General features: G+C 36.9%; 1 protein-coding gene across 3 annotated transcripts in view; it reads right to left on the bottom strand.

The window, feature by feature from the left end:
* Positions 1 to 2,981: 2,981 nt before the first annotated feature.
* The window catches only part of jakmip2 (janus kinase and microtubule interacting protein 2), a 49,549-nt gene continuing 34,949 nt past the window's right edge, over positions 2,982 to 17,581 (bottom strand). The window contains exons 14-22 of one of the 3 annotated variants that reach the window (XM_079585092.1): positions 16,809 to 16,907; positions 16,669 to 16,722; positions 16,507 to 16,572; positions 15,019 to 15,087; positions 11,661 to 11,738; positions 7,934 to 8,137; positions 5,560 to 5,625; positions 4,943 to 5,016; positions 2,982 to 3,710 (exon numbers count right to left, since the gene is read on the bottom strand). In XM_079585092.1, coding sequence (XP_079441218.1) covers positions 4,966 to 5,016; positions 5,560 to 5,625; positions 7,934 to 8,137; positions 11,661 to 11,738; positions 15,019 to 15,087; positions 16,507 to 16,572; positions 16,669 to 16,722; positions 16,809 to 16,907 — 687 coding nt within the window. In that variant the 3' untranslated portion in view covers positions 2,982 to 3,710; positions 4,943 to 4,965. Of the gene's footprint in view, positions 3,711 to 4,942; positions 5,017 to 5,559; positions 5,626 to 7,697; positions 7,770 to 7,933; positions 8,138 to 11,660; positions 11,739 to 15,018; positions 15,088 to 16,506; positions 16,573 to 16,668; positions 16,723 to 16,808; positions 16,908 to 17,581 lie in introns of all 3 variants that reach the window. The other 2 variants (XR_013794477.1, XM_079585091.1) reach the window with 2 other exon arrangements.

Below are 17,581 nucleotides of genomic sequence, written 5' to 3'. Positions count from 1 at the left end.
GTAAATATATAAAACATGTATTTTTGTGAGTGAATGCAGCACAATCGTGAACATAAATGCACAACTTTAAAGGAGATTTTCTCAATGTTTACATTTGTTTTGCATCCTCAGATTCCAGATTTTCAATAGTTGTATCTCGACCAAATATTGTCATATCATAACAAACCACACATCAGTGGAAAGACTATTTAGTCAGCTTCCATATGATGTATAAATCTCCATTTCAAAAAATTGACCCATGTGACTGGTTTTGTGGTCCAAGGTCACATATCATATTCTGCATATTAATATTTAGTCTGTGTGTTCTCAGTGTGTCCAAAAGTGAAAAAAGAGAAATTGTCATATTTCTGAGGAGATATTAGACTTTTAATGAAATGAAGCCAAACCTGGTATACAGAATGCCCCAAAAACATATGTACAAGCCAGAGACAGCCAATTAAAGGGAGTTAGAAAGATCATTCGGTACAAACCAGTTAGTGAAAGTCCTGCTGGTACGCTACAGCTGTTCGTTTGAAAGAGTAGAAAAGAACGAGGCTCCGGGAGAGATGAGTAAATACAGGGGCGATCGAGGACGGCGGAAACACATCTGCAGCCGTCACCACAATATACATCGCAAGAATAAACTGCAAAGTGACTCAACTGCTCAAGCTGCAGAAGGAGAAATGTATTCACATCAGGAGGATATAGAGACACATGTACATATCAACAGACATATATATTACACCGCAGTCAGAAAGAGCGACTGCTGATCTTCATAGACATGGATATTATTGGTCAATGGGCCTCATTCATGAACCACAAGCACAATGAGTTTCTGTGCAAATCATTCGTAAAAGCAGTCAGTGCGCGACAATTTACAGATTCATTCGCGAGAATTTGTTTAATGATGTGAGGATTTACTACAGAGTGGTTTTACTTGCGTAAATTCACAATATTTTAGGATTTATTTTTACTCTTTTGTTACATGGTACAATTTACACAACAACCATTTAACTTTCATAAATTGTTATGATTATTTACTTATGATTGGTTTTACTTTAGTTAATTTTGCATGGTGCGAAAATATATGGGAAAAAACTTTTAGGTAAAAAAAATAAAACTGTAAAATATTTATTTTTTTTATTCTATTTTTAGATATTTTACACAACAACAGTTTAAAGTCGACATGAAATGTAAAATCACCCAATCTGTTTTCTCAATGCATGTTAAATATTTTATTGTGCACGATTCATACTTTTTTTTTCTTTTCTTTTTTTTCTTTTATTGTCAGCTGGATATTTGGATCTCTGGTGACGTATGCAGGACTTCTCGCAATACACACATCCTAAACCCTTAAGCCAAGTCCCGGCACTACATATTTTCTTTTTCTATAATTCCGGTCACAATATGGAAGAAAAAATGATGAAACCATTTCTATTCAACTGTTGCATGTTACTATATTATTTATAAATGGCTACTTGTGTAAACTTGCACGGTGCAACAATTTACATTAAAAAATGGTTTTGTTCACTGTAGAAAGTGTTCAGTTCACTTAAAAATTTGAGTAAACCTGTTGCCTTAAAATTATTATAGATAAACTTAATGCTTAATTGCAAAAATTAAGTTATGTGAACTTGACAATTCCACATTACTTAATTTTTTTTGATTAATCAGGAAGTTTATTTACTTAATAATTTTATGGCAAAGGGTTTATACGGTGGGTGAGAGGTACAAAACAAATCACAATTATAAAAATAAAAATAAAATAACAAATCCAAAAACAAAACAACAAATTATAAACACAATGGCAAGTCTAAAAAAAAATAACAAGTCAGAAAACACGATAATTTAGAACACCAAATAACAGAAAACAACGACAATTCATACAAAACGGAAGAGGTAGGTATATTTTGAGAATGGAATACTTCTCGCTGATTGGACGAGACACCTGTCATTGGAAGTACCGCTGGATCAGGAAAGATCAGTGATGTTATTAAAGTAGCTCTGTAGAAAAGCGATTCGTTTTTGAACGTGTGAATATGTATTGTTCTTACTGTGGATTAAAATATGGCGTTCTTCCAAATTTCTGCAATTCACGCAGAAAAAAATCTTGAGGTTTTAAAAGAGACACGACAGAAAACGGCCATGTTTTAATATCGTGGTATGCCACCAGCACGTCCACAATCACGGCATATGAACGTCCTTCTTCAAAGTTACGTTTAATGTGTTCCGTTTTCGCATTTAGCAAAAGAAAGTTGCTCACAAATTTCTTACTTCCTGTAAACCTTGATTGACAGGTGTCACGTCCAATCAGCGATACGTATTCCATTCTCAAAATATACCTACCTTTTACATTTTGAATGAATTGTCGTTGTGTTTTCTGACTTGTAATTTTGTTTTTAGACTTGCCATTGTGTTTATAATTTGTTGTTTTGTTTTGGGATTTGTTATTGTGTTTTTATGATTGTGATTTGATTTGCACCTCTCGGGCCACCATAGGTTTCCTAAAAATTTTTAAGTTAAAGGTTGGGTAGGTAAGAATTGTCTAAAGAACTTTTTTTCTTCAAATTGGCTTAAACTGTCTTTATATACCAATACATAATTAAAATGTAATTACTTTGAAAAAGAGAGTATACAAATTAAGTGACTATAATGTATTTAATCTTCAAAAAACACAGCTCATTAATTCCTACCGGGACGAAACAAGTGATTGGCTTGCGCGACTGTCACTCTCCGTCGCCATGACTACCGCCGCTATTACTGGCTCCGCCCACGTGCGCGCAGTCGCACACCCGTTTTTAGCTGGGAGTGAATGGAATTAATGAGCTGTGTTTATTGAAGATTAAATACACTAGAGTCACTCAGTTTATATACTCTCTATTTCAGAGTTCTTGCATTTTAATTATGTATTGGTAATTGAAACAAATTTGAATAAAAGTTTTTTTAGACAATTCTGACCTACCCTACCTTTAAGTCAACTGATCACTTTTTTGCAGTGTTCAGTAAACCTTTACGCATTTATGTTTTTAAGAATCATTTACATAAAAAAATGTTGCTTGTGATGGAGGAATGAGGCGCGATACAATACAAAATAAATATATTAAAAACCAGGCTAGTCAGTATTAGTTTTCCCACTGAACAGCAGGTTGGTTGCAGTCGTCTACGGGTAAACAAAAACTGCTAGTGTGGATGGTTTGTAGTGTCTCTCTCTCTCTCTCTCTCTCTCGATCTGTCTCTTTGTCCGTTCAGTTTTCCGGCAGTGAGGAAGACGCCTCTCCTCAGGGGTCCTGACCACAGAGATGCGGCAGTCACCTCACTAACAGGCCCTGAGTCAGCACACATCACTCCTGCAAAGGCGTCCATCTCGCTTTTCATTTCCCAAAGTGTGTGTGTGAGTGTGTGTGAGGAGAGACGGAGAGAAAGAAAGGGGTTGTGGTAGATCACGGCGGGTCCCTGCATGGCAGAGATAATCCGTGATCCTCCAGTTGGGTCGATGATTGTGTTTTTGTCACGCTTGTATTGATCTGTACGTGTGAGTTCAAGCATTCGGTCCTGGTTCTCCGCAGAGGTTTGATCAAATCCAGTGCGGATAATCCCAATAAAATCCATCGTCATTAACTGTGAATTTCCCACTTCTACACAAGCAAAAACAAAACAGCCAGTAATACACCTTGAGTCGTGGCAACCGGACGACTGCAGTTGCATGCGACAGCTCCAGGTTGCTCCAAATCCTGTGTGCGCAAGGACAAAACCTCAGATCAGTTCAACACACCGTACCGTACTGTCCTGGACCAATCAAATCCTACAGGACTAATCAACAATATTATCCAAAAGTCCAAAAATGATTCCAAACTATTGTGAAAAAATAAATGTTTCAGTAATTTTATAAATGCATGTAAATATATAAATTCTTTATAAAATGTTGATATATATATATATACCGGTATGTATATAAATCAAGTAGTGTGATACAAGATGTCAGAAGAATGCATCGTTTGCTTTGGGTTCATGTAAAGTAGCAGCAACTCATCTATTGCTACAGTTATTACTCATATATGTTATGTTTAAATGTGCTTTTTCAAATTAATCCAAATAGAATCCACAGGATAATAGGAGTATCATTTAACCCTCTGGTGATGTTCGGTCATGTCTTTTTTACTTCATCGTGAATGGTATGAAATTTGGTAAATGTTTTAGCACTTGCTGTGTACACACACACACACACACACACACACACACACACACACACACACACACTGGGAAGCTATTTTCGTCTAGTGGAACCGTTTGATAGCCAAACAAAATTGGTTTAAGTTGGAAATGAAATTTTCAGGTCCATGCTCAAAAAGTGAATAAATGGATTATAACTATTGCATGAATATAATTTAGTACCATAAAAATCCCCTAAAAATACAAAATATTAAATAAAAAACATTGTCAAACTAAAAGAGTACAATAATTTCATTGAAATAAAAAACGGTCATTTTTGACCGACGGATGAACAGGACCACAGAGTTAAAGAAAGTATGGATGCTGAAATACCAATGTGCAAGTAATTATGGTTTTAACTGCTGGCAAATAAGTAAACAATAAATAAAGGTCATGATTCATGTAATGTCCTTATTAGCGTACTCAGCTAGTGACTCATGAACCCCTAATACTACACTGTAAAAAAAAAAAAGTTGGTCTAACTTAAAAAAGCAAGTTACCTTGTTGCCTTAACATGTTGAGTTCATTGTAATTAAAAAATGTGAGTTAATACATTGAAGAAGAATGGTTTAATAAACATGTATGTTATCTTCACACATTAGTTATCGAGGTTGATTTGACAAAAGATAAAAAGTTGTGATAACAAATAATGAAAATATTTGTTTACAGTGTAGTCTCAGTCAGGGTCTGAATCAATTATATTGAACTGATTATACTCATAAACACTTGAACACAAGGAAGAGTCTGCACTCACCTCTGCAGGAGATGTCACAGACATCAAGGCCAAAGAATAAAGGCAAGAGAGAAGAATAAAAAGAGAAATAGAAACTGAAAGAAAGAAAGAAAGAAAGAAAGAAAGAAAGAAAGAAAGAAAGAAAGAAAGAAAGAAAGAAAGAAAGAAAGAAAGAAAGGGTATTAATTAAGGTTACAGCCAGGAAAATTAGCAATATTTAAGGGATAGTTCACTTTAAAATGAAAAATTGTCATATTCTCACCCTCAAGTTGTTTCAAACCTGTATGAATTTCTTTCGTCTGCTGAACACAAAGGAAGATATTTTGAAGAATGTCGGTAACCAGATAGTTAACTGGTCCCATTGACTTCCATAGTAGGAAAAAAAATTACTATGGAAGTCAATGGGACCAGTTAACTGACATTCTTCAAAATATCTTCCTTTGTGTTCAGCAGAAGAAAGAAATTCATACAGGTTTGAAACAACTTGAGGGTGAGAATATGACAATTTTAATTTTAAAGTGAACTATCCCTTAAATATTAGAACAAACAATGGAAGACATGATCATTCTGACAGATCATCTTCTGTAAATCATTGGTTTAGTCCGCTAGTAACCACAGATGTTATACGTCCGCCATACCTTCTCCTCTAGATCTTTAATCTGCCTCCTCTGAATGTCAGTCTTATCCTCCAGGTCTCGGATCCTCTGCGTTGACAGAAACACTCATATCAGTGTGATCATCTCAATACGTTATTATCGCTCAGTGATCTCGCTGTGAAGCTGAGGTCAGAGGTCACAGTGTTATCACAGAGATCAATCATAGAAATCACAAACACAACTGAAAAGATGTGGGTTTTATTATATGCTTTGGTATTATATTTGGTATTTCCTGATCATTTGCTGCCCTCTTCTGTATATAACAGCGATTGCATCTGACACACATCACACAAAACCAACACATTAAACCAGTATGAGAGGTTTGTATACACATTAACTGCCTTTTATAGTGTCTGCATTACAGATTATCACTGCATTTCACTCGCATTCATCAGTGACTGGGAAATACTGCAGCGATATTTCCATTTGTTTATTGTTTGATGGTATAATGCCCTCTAATGTTTCCCAAAAAACAGTTTATAAATCGACTGAATAGTTAAATAAACTGAATAGATGACTCTGAGAGAGACCGTTCGGTAACACTTAACTTGAAGGGGTGTGTGTAAGACTGACATGACACCTTCATAATCAAGACATGACGGTTTTATGCATGTTTATGACAACTGACAACAATTATGACATTTTTTATGCAAATATGACATTGTTTGAGATGTATTTGTTATGACACCTTGACATTACTAAGACAACATAACCTGTCATAAATATGACATAGCAGATTAATGATCAAACTTAAGAAACCACTTAGCTTTATGGGTTAACATTACATTAAACTGTCATGTGGAGGTTTTGACATTGGCTGTCATGAGGACATTATAACTGTGTCATGAATATGTTTCTTGACCTCAACTACAGTGGTACAAATTTAATTTGTCATTAAACGGTAATTTAATGACATTATGTAGTTTCTTAACTACTGAAGCTAAGTCGTTTCTTAAGTTTGATCATTAGTTGATCAAGTTTGATGATTAATTATTGATCATTAATCTGCTATGTCATGTTTACTACATATTTATGACAGTTTATGTTGTCTTAGTAATGTCAAGTTGTCATAACAAAGACATCTCAAACTATGTCATATTTGCATTAAAAATGTCATAATTGACCCTTCGCAGGGAGTTTGATTGACAGGTGATCTGCTTTTGTCCGACAAAGCAGTCAGGAGAGTTAGTAGATTAACGTTGGAGGATTTGAGCTTGAGAAGCGGAGTGTACTGACGTCTTTCCGCGGTTAAAACAACATTCCTTCTGATGTTCATTCATGTTTATTTGATGCTATAAATGAACTAGAAGGAAGAGATGATCGGTTCACGAGCGGCTTTAACTGAGGCGACACAGCGATCTGACACACACATTAAAGAGCCACAAAACGCTATTCATTGTTTACATTTCTTTTAAAAAAAAAATCCAAATTTGAAAGGTGAGACTTTGTTTAATACGTTTAATATCAAAAGTAACCGAAAAGTAAACTGGTCTGTCCTAAACTGTCAGTGTGTTGTCAGTGTCTCTGCTCCGCGATGTGTTTTTCACTGCGTGAGAACATGGTGTGTGTGTGAGAGCGATGTAGCTTGTTGGACATAGCAACAGTAACTAAGGGGGGCGGGTCTTTGCCAACGGTCAATTGACAGTTGTCATAAACATGCATAAAACTTCCTTCATATTCAGTCTTACGCACACCCCTTCGAGTAAAGTGTTACCGGCCGTTTTCATGATGATCACTCGCTTAGGTTTTGTTGTAGTAAAGTTGTAACCTTGTTCCTTGAAAAGTCAATAGAATAATTTTAAACGATACTGAAATGTCATTGTTTATATCAGTAATGAAGCAACAACACACATCTGACTCTTATTGAATATCATATTAAGCGTATACGGTCGCAGTTTGAGGTTCCTGAGGGAGTTCAGTGGATCACTTCATGTTGTCTGTGCTCTTCTTCTTGCATTTGGACATTTCTTCAACAATGTATCATTTATTAATCAGTGGGTCGTGCTACAACACACACACACACACACACACACACACTGCAGATGACGAATACAATGATGATTGAGGGATGTGCAAATAAACACTCCTCAAAAGCCTGATGTATCATATTTGATACATACATTTAGTCATGCCAGCAAAATGCCCTCAACCACATCACAGAGCAACTGGGTCTCCTAGATTTTCCTCCAGTCCTTACAAATTTTAAGAAAAAAAAAGAAAGAAAAAAACCTTTATATGATTACTTACCATGATAAACTTAAAGTTATAATGTTTTCATCATGAGGATTCATTGGCCTGTCTCTTTGAAAGTATGGCACATGCATTTTGGAAAGAAAGTGTGTGTTGTGCGCAGTACCTGATGGGCCTGATGGAGCAGCTCCATGCGCTCCTGCAGAACCTGGCAGTCGTACTCTCGGCTCTTGCGCAGCATCTGTCTGCGCAGTCTCTCCACGGCCGAGCGCAGCTCGTCCTTCTGCAGCTCGTCCAGAGGCTCTCCGTACTTGATCACTTTATCCTGTTGCAGCGCGTTGTACAGAGTAGCCTCCAGCTCCTGGATTTGCTGTTGCACACACACAGGTACAGTTACATATTGCAACTGTAAGGTTTTTTTGCATTGCATTTAAAAAAATTACAATAAAGTAGAGGTCGACCGATTCATCGGTTTTGCCGATTAATCGGCACGGATAGTTGATTGGTGGAACTATCGTTATCGGCAAAAATATATACCGATAGTATTTCCTGGTTGCGTCCGTTGCTGGAGCGGCTGAGAAGCGCGCGCTGTCATTCATTACACAGTGTAAAGAGCTGAGAAGGGTCTGCTGGCATGATGCAGTACAAGAGCGGCCTCTAGAGGTGTAATAAAAACTCGTGCCTCGTGTTGTTTATTTCGACGCGTGATGCTGCGTGCTGCACTGAGAGCACATGCTGCGTGGAGAGCGCTGACATCAGATGCGCGTTTAAAGCACCGACAGCTCAAATGTATGTATACAGTACATTTTGTCATATCATTATAAAGTGATTAATTTGTTGACTAAATGCTGCATTAGTAGAGAAAGAACAGCACAACAGTATGTTTGTTTGCCTTCGAGGCAGAGAGGACGCTAACATTAGTAGTAGCCTACCTCAAGCGGTTAAAACACTGACAAAAATAAACGTAAGTCCCACCCGAATGTTTAATGTCACAATTGTTACCTCTATTTGCATTAGTTCATATCCACCTGGTCTCTTTTATGCACTTAATATGCAGAGAAGTTGCATATTTAAAGCTAGAGACGTAAGCAAACTGATATGTTCATACAGCCGACAGAAACATAAACGAATCAGAAAAGCATTCGATTTCGGTTATTATTTTTTTTCATCTTCACTTTAATACAAATTTAGTTACTTTTTTATTAATTAAGTTGGCTTGAAAAGAACAGTTAAATAGTTACATTTTGAATGTAACTGGTTTTATTTGTTATTTAGAGTATTACTTTTTGTTTCAGTTTGAATGAATGTCTTTTATTGACTTAAATATTTATTCACATTTATATATTTATTTCATTTAGCATGTTTTCATGGTTCAATACAGTTTTATTATTTTATAATAAAGTTCAGCACTGTTTTACTTGGAGTGTTATGTTTGTTTTTATCCAGTATCAATTTTAGAAACTATCGGTTCATTAATCGGTTATCGGCAAGTATGGCCCAACCTAGCTATCGTTATCGGTAAAATCCACTATCGGTCGACCTCTACAATAAAGTATATACTGTATATACACTATACTTTATACTATACGTGACCCAAAGACCACAAAACAAGTCACATTTTTGAAATAGAGATTTATACATCATATGAAAGCTGAATAAATAAGCGTTCCATTGATGTGTGGTTTGTTAGGATAGGAAAATATTTGGTCGAGACACAACTATTGAAAATCTGGAATCTGAGGAGCAAAAAAATCTAAACATTGAGAAAATCTCCTTTAAAGTTGTGCATTTATGTTCACGATTGTGCTGCATTCACTCACAAAAATACATGTTTTATATATTTACGGTAGGAAATTTACTAAATATCTTCATGGAACATGATCTTAATATCCTAATGATTTTTGGCATAAAAGGAAAATCTATAATTTTGACCCATACAATGTATAGTTGGCTATTGCCACAGATATACCCGTGCGGCTCCAGACTGGGTTTGTGATCCAGGGTTACATTTTTGAAAGTGGCTATGGTCAGTAGAATTTTTATTGGAGAGAATCAAAATAAAGAGAAAGTAGATATTAAACAGTCCACTAATACTCTAATGAGAGTTAGTTGACATATAGTTGCAAAGTTACTTATAGTTAGTAGAATGTCTAAAGTGGACCATCAAAATAAATTTACTGACTGAATGGTATAATGTACTTATTGTATTGCTAAATACTTTTGCTGTTCTTGAAGTGGGATACGGTTAAGCTGAGGGACATGTTAGGTTTAAAAGAGTTAGTTCACCCAAAAATGAGTCAAAAGTGTCATTAATTACTCACCCGTATGTCGTTCCAAAGCCATAAGACTTTGGTTCATCTTCGAAACACAAATTAAGATATTTTCAATGACATCTGAGAGATCTCTGTCCCTGCACTGACACTCTACGTGACTACCAAAACTTTCCTAAAGAGTTCATAAAACTAATCCATGTTAATTGTCCAATTCAGTCCAACATTTCTGAAGAGGCTAAATACCTTTATATAATGAACAGATTTAATTTAGGCTTTTATTCACATATAAACATTGATCAGTGAACATACACAGAAGCTCAAACGTACTTGCTTGATGTGCAAGAACAAACCTCATTGGTTATGTGAATAAAAGCCTAAATTAAATCTGTTCATCATATAAAGCGATCGAGTCTCTTCAGAAAATTTGGACTAAAACGCTTGATTAATTCTGATAAGTTTTACGATCTCTTTATGAAGTGTTAGTTGCGTTGACTGTCAATGGAGATATACAGTATATCTTAATTTGTTTCTCAAAGATGAACGAAAGTCTTACAGGTTTTGAACGTCATGAGGGTGTGTCAATTATGACAGTATTTTAATTTGTGTTCACCCAACCAACTCTTAACTAACACTTTAAGGGTAAGGGAAGGTTAACAGTGTAAATATAGATGTAATTACAGAAATTAATTATTACATACAGGTATTTTTCTGAATATTGTACAATGTAAAAACAAAAACATGTATGTACACAAGTGCAGTCTATCAAATGATTAATTTAAATGTTAGTACATTGTATTTAAAGATACAATATAAAAGTGGGACTATATAGTTTTTCATATTTGGATTAAAATCAAATAATGGTTGGTTTGGTTCATGGTTTAGAGCACCAATGCAGAAAATATACAGTAGTGCCAAAATACACTTTGGAAGAAAGAAAACGTTGTTGGCTGCCGTTGAACTGGTCCATGTGAATTTTGACAATATACAACCCTTTCATGGCACTATGATGAAAATCTGTTTGACTACCAAATTAAAAGTCATATAAAAACACTAAAAATGGTACATCATAAGCAGATGAAGATTTTACCGCTATGTCTTTCTAACAGTCTCGAAAACCCAAAAAATTAAAATGAACACAATATAGACCCTTTTACTGTTTGTACACAATGATGACGTTGCAACGTATGCGCACGCATATTGGCAACGGAAGTATGGCGAGAATCAGCAGCGTGTCAATTTTTTATTATGCATTTTTTATTATGTCCTCGCTCCAATCAACACGTTTAATCGCCTGCAGCCACAGGCGCTGCCGGTTCTTCTGAAACGGCCGTGATCCTGTCGGAATCCTACAAAACTTAAGCCCCTTGGTGGAATATCGATTAGTGCAACCGTAAACGCAACAACCAGACATTTTGATGCTGGGAAATCGTTTTGATAAACTTTTGGAGTTGCTAACACGTTAGAGCCAGTGGGGAACAACACCAATCCCGTTGCCAAAATGCGCGCGCAACTATTTGATCACATGGGCTGTAAAAGGGTCTATATGTCACTTTCTAAAACAGAACATCATAGTAATTGTTCATAAGTTCATAAAAGTCTGAAAATGGATGAATATTTTACCATATAAGCCTGGTCCAGCGCCTGCTTCCTGTAGTCCAGCTCCTCCTCCAGATATCCCTTTTGTTTGCAGAACATCTCCTGCAAGTCAACCGTCAGTGCTTTTAATAAGCATGTTGTAGATGCCATTAAAACATTAGTCCGAGTGTGCCAAATTAAACGACTTAATTCAACAACTTAATTAAACTGATAGACTCGTTACATATAATGCAACCCCTAAAAGTTCAGTTCACCAAAAAGCTACTGTTAGTGAAAGAATAACAATGATAGATTTTCCATTTACCTTTTAAACAAGTTGAGTCGTGAACTCCCAGAGCCAAGTAACACATATCTGAGTGGTCTGTGCAGATCACTAATGCAAATATAAATCTGCAGCAACATATTTTGCTTAGTTCATAACTGTAAATGTCTTTTTTTTTATGTTTTGTTTTTTTAAACAGAGGAATTCGTTCAAATTACACATTAAAAAATATTTGTTCATCAGATTAATGTTATGTACTGTACACTTCTACCTGACTGAATTTACATTACTCAAATCTTAAAGGTTTAATCTGAAGGCTTATGTCTAAATGTTTGACACTGGTTTTGTATATAAAAACTGTGTGTGAAGCAGGGCCGGGCCGCAAGCCGCGAGGACGGAGCGAAGCCAGTGGCGCGACTGTTAATGAGCTACTTTTTCTCACATTTTTAGGGCCCAAGCCTTGAAAAGGCGAAGGCCCTATTGTTTTCCTTCGGATTATTATTATTATTCTTATTATTATTATTATTATTATTATTATTTTTCTTACGACTATTCGGGCACTTTTGGGTATCTTAACGTGCTCAAAAACTCTTGAAACTTTGCACATGGGTCAGAACCCGCGGCCATTAGGGCCGGGCTGAAGTTGGGACCCGGACGTGGCAGGGGGGCTCGACAGAGCCCCCTGGAACGGGGTCCGAAAACTTGGTCCATAAATCAAACACGCTTGCATGTAATAATATGAAAATCGATATACTTATAGATCTCATCGGTTCATATATCCTTCGTGCTTTTACTTTTTACGCCAGCCCAACAGGAAGTCGGCTATTTAGGGTAGTTCAAAAACGCATGTTCTGGCATTTGAAATACTCCTTCCTAGAGAATTAATCCAAACACCACGAAACTCGGTCAGCATGAAGTCAAGACATTGAGGATGATAAATTGCCAGGGGATTTTTGATATCTCGAACGGTTTGGCCGTGGCGAGGAAACGAATTTATGGCGAATATTGGAAACAGGAAGTGTGTTATAACTTCTGCATACATTAATTGATCTTGATGAAACTTCAGCAGTGTGTTCATTGTAAGAGGCCGATCACATGGATGTGACTATTGTGAGTCAACGTTATAGCGCCACCAACTGGCAGCAGGAAGTGTGTCACTTTCAAAATGCTTTAAAATCACCCTCTTATTTTTACCCGATTTGCTTCAAACTTCATCTGTATAATGTAAACACACGGCAGATGTGGACCTGTGAAAGGATTATTGATATCTTAAATACTGTTGCCATGGCAACGCATCAAACTTTAATATTTTTTTCTGATGTTTTTGAGACTCTTAGCATGCTTGAAATTGCATGAAACTCAACAGACACATTACATTTTTAAGCTAGTAGATACGTGCAACGTTTCAGAAACGGGCGTGGTGAGGGGCTCAGTAGCGCCACCTTTAGTCAAAAATGGGGTATTAGTTTTACCTACAGTAACAAAAATCAGTATGGATATTGTTCTCCTCGAGCCGGACAACTTTCTAATTTACACTCATTAGCCCCGACCAACAGGAAGTCAGATATTTTGGTTTGAATGGGAGAAGATCTGAGAATTTTGCCAGTCTCTCTCAGTGTCTGTGTGTGTGAGAGAGGAGGGGGGCTTTGTTAATCCTTTCTCTGCTGTGTGCGACTTCTCGGGCACTTATGGGGCACTTGACGTGCTCAAAAACTCTTCAAACTTTGCACACAGGTCAGAACCCACGGCCATCAGGGCCGGGTTGAAGCTGGTACCTGGGCGTGGCATAGGGGCTCGACAGCGCCCCCTGGAATGGGATTCGAACACTTGTCCATATATCAAACACGCTTGCATGAATAAGTATGAAACTCGGTACACATTTAGATATCATCGGGCCGAACAACTTTCGTGCTCTAAGTTTTACGCCAGTCCAACAGGAAGTCGGCTATTATGGGTTGTATGAAAACGCATGCCCCTGGAATTTGATATGCTCCTCCAAGAAACATTATCCTATCGCCACCAAACTCGGTCAGCATGAAGTAAAGACATTGAGGACGCTAAATTGCGGACGGATTTTTGATATCTCGAATGGTTTGGCCGTGGCGAGGAAATGAAGTTATGGCGAGAAAAGAAAAACACAATGTGTTACAACGTCTTCATACATTTATTGATCTTGATGAAACTTCAGCAGTGTGTTTGTTGTAAGAGGGCGATCACATGGATGTGACTATTGTGAGTCAAAGTTATAGCGCCACCAACTGGCAGCAGGAAGTGTGTTACTTTCAAGATACTTTTGACTAAAGTGGTGGGGTTATTTTTACCTACAGTCACAAAACTCGGTCTGTATATTGTGCTTATCGATCCGGACAACTTTCTCATTTACAGTCATTAGCTCCGACCAACAGGAAGTCAGATATTTTGGTTTGAATGTGGTTTTGTCTCTCTCTGACAGAGTTCCCCCTGCCATTCTCTCTGTGTGTGTGTGTGTGTGTGTGTGTGTGTGTGTGTGTGCGTGTGTGTGTGTGTGTGTGTGTGGGGAGGGAGGGAGGGAGGGCACACACACAGACAGCCCCCCCCTTTTCTGTGTGTGTTTGGAGGGGAGCAGAAAGACTCACACTGATACAAGCTCTAAAGCAGACTTCTTCTCGACAGTCAAAGCGGGGTTACGTTATTGCCCGTCGTGCACAGAAACCCGAAAGGCAACGGGGTGGCGGCTTTTTATATATATATATATATATATATATATATATATATATATATATATATATATATATATATATATATATATATAAATATAGCTGCAAGCAGCGATGGAGGGCCCAAGCCGGTGGCAGCGCCAGCCCGGTGCCTTTAGTGTAACTAAAGGCACCAGGGTGGCGGTGCCACCGGCTTGGGCCCGTAATCGCTGCTTGCAGCTATATTATTATATATTTAATTTATTTATAAATTAATGATTCAAAGTGGATAGTAAAGTGGCATACATGGGTATAAAAATTACATTGGTTGTCATTAAATAAGAACAAAATGGTTCTTTTTTATTATTCTAAAATGTGTCCAAACTTTTAACCGGTACTGTATGTAAAACAAGTAATGTGTAAAGATAAGACTTGTTGTTTGTACCATCTCGATCTCCAGGTCCATCATCTTCTGATGCAGAGCTGCTTCTGTTCCTTCAATCTGCTGAATCCACTAAACCACAGACAAGAATACACACATTCTGTCATCTCCTCATTGCAAATCATTACACTGGTCTACAATTTTCAAGAAGTCGTCAGCTTCAGAAATAAAATGTGCTATTTATTATGTTATTTTAATGTTTTTAATCCATTTTTTGGCCAAGTTTTTATGTTTTTTTTTTTACTTTTACACTGCATTAGTTCAGCAGAGTGATGTAAGCTTCGTTATGATTGCATCATCCGTGACTTCTAGGAATACCACAATGCAATTCATACCAGCTTCAGATTGCATCATTCATTGTTTTGCCTCAAAAAAAGTCCTGCCCAAACCTAGTCATAGATTTATTCATGGGTCTACACTGTAAAAAAATAATAAAAAAAAACTGCCAGCTGTGGTTACCAGAAATTTACCGTAAAAAATACGGTAGCAACATTTTAGGTTTTACAGACTTTGCTTAAAATTTACAGCAATAAACCGCATTTTATTATCTGATATAATGTTAATTTACTGACCTATTGAAGTATTTATATCTGTTTTGTTCCATACACTTACAACCAATAATCACAGTAGTAATGAGAGTCACATGTTCAATCACAGCTCATCACAAGCATCTCTTCCTCAAGTAAGTAAATACTAATATACAAAAGCTGCACAGTGTCATTCACACAAACACTAAACACCACCATGGTAACTTGATGAAATTTTTTAAATGCAATAAACATTAATTTAACAACATTAAATGTAACATAAAACCCTAATGTACATAAATAATTAGAAAACTATGAAGAAACATTGTTAAAAAAACATAAACTTTGAAGTGTCACGCAGGGAATTGTGGGAATGTCAATTTACGTTTTTTTTCCCTGAAAATTATACAATGTTATTTGTACTTCTTCTTTTAGTTCTTTTTCACTAAATTTAACGGTATTTTACAGTAAAATTACATTAAATGTACCATTAGATCTATCACAGTAATTTACCGTAAATAGTAAGGAAACTTTCTGTTAACCAATTTACAGTTTTTCACAGTAGCACTTTTACAGTTTTTTTACCGTTAAAATCCCAATCATTTTTTTACAGTGTAGTCAAAGATGTATTTTAGTAATTTCTGATTTCAATTGAGATCCCTCCCCTTTATTACTCACTTATCCTTCGCCATTCCCAAGTCAAGGGTCGTATACTCACCCAATAGCATATCTTGAAAACTAGAGCCAATCAACAATTTTAAGCATCATTTTCATTTCGAATTAGTAAAGTTTGACATTTATTTCAGAAGCCCTTTGGCTGTAGACCAGTGTTATTATTGTCCTTTACTAACAGATTGAGAAAAGTAAATGTGTATGCATATGTATATGTAAAGAAAAGTAAATGTAATGACAGTCAGACTGTTTTTGGTTCTCTAGTGTACTTAAATATCCTGAACCCACGTACCTTCTCAGCGAGAGACAGCACAGTGCTCGCTTGAATAATGGCCACCTGCTCCTCATTCCTCAAGTTCTGTGTAAAGCCAGAAACACATACTGTGCATTTACACTACAACTGCTCATCATCTAGCCTATGACAGAAAGATGAATGTTGTGGTGTGTGACGTACCCCGTTATCCCCGAGTATATCCAACAGCTTGATGAGGTCTGGTATACACACGTCCTGTTGAGAGAAGGGGACAGCAGAACCGGCTCATGAGTTCTTACTGTTATTAAAAGCAAAGAGGCAGTTCATGAATGCATACTTACCTTCACTCCCTCCTTTATACAGTAGATCTGTAGTGCACTCACTCCCTCAGAGAAAGGATGGATTTGAAGGTTAAACGGAGGCGATCTCCTCTCACGCTCCTGACAGATTACATCAAACACACGTTACACACACCACCACCACACCAACAGCATTATCATGTGCACTCCAGTCTAATGTCTCCACTATACTGTCCACAATAATAGATCATTTAAAGGATAATTCCGGTATTTAACACCTTGAGTCTATATTGTAGTTTGTTTTGGATGAACAAGAGTGGTGGACAACATTTTGACAATGGTTCCTCTCTCGAGTTTTTGACTATAATAGAATTGGCCATGGACCCATTTAACATTGGAGTCAATGGGCATGTCCGAAAATGTCATTAAAACAGCCAATAATGTTCGTTTACAAAATTGTTAAACTCACCGAGTGGTTAGTGGTGTTAGTTGATGTTCCAGAAACAAAAAGTGTTGCGAAATACAGTTTCTGTCGTGTTTTATTCGTCATTTTGTAAAATCCCATTGAATTCTGTTGAAGGACTGAGTGCTCGTTAATATAAATGCGCTACCGGAAACGGAAAGGGGGCTGTTTACATTTGGTCGATGTAATCTTTTTGCTCGCTTCCGTTTCTCATAAGGCTAGCGAGCAGAGCAACTGTGCTCCGGGAGAGTAAGCCAAATAAACAAACAAAACCTTCATTGTTACTTGTATTATGAAGTTGAACTCGACTGTGACCGTGAGTGTCCCGCGAGACATAGACATCGGTTATCGC

The sequence above is a fragment of the Phoxinus phoxinus genome (assembly GCF_949152265.1).
Source record: "Phoxinus phoxinus genome assembly, chromosome: 17".
Taxonomy (NCBI): Eukaryota; Metazoa; Chordata; class Actinopteri; order Cypriniformes; family Leuciscidae; genus Phoxinus; species Phoxinus phoxinus.
The sequence above is the reverse complement of the archived record's forward strand: the minus strand, read 5'-3'. Positions and strand labels throughout refer to the sequence as shown.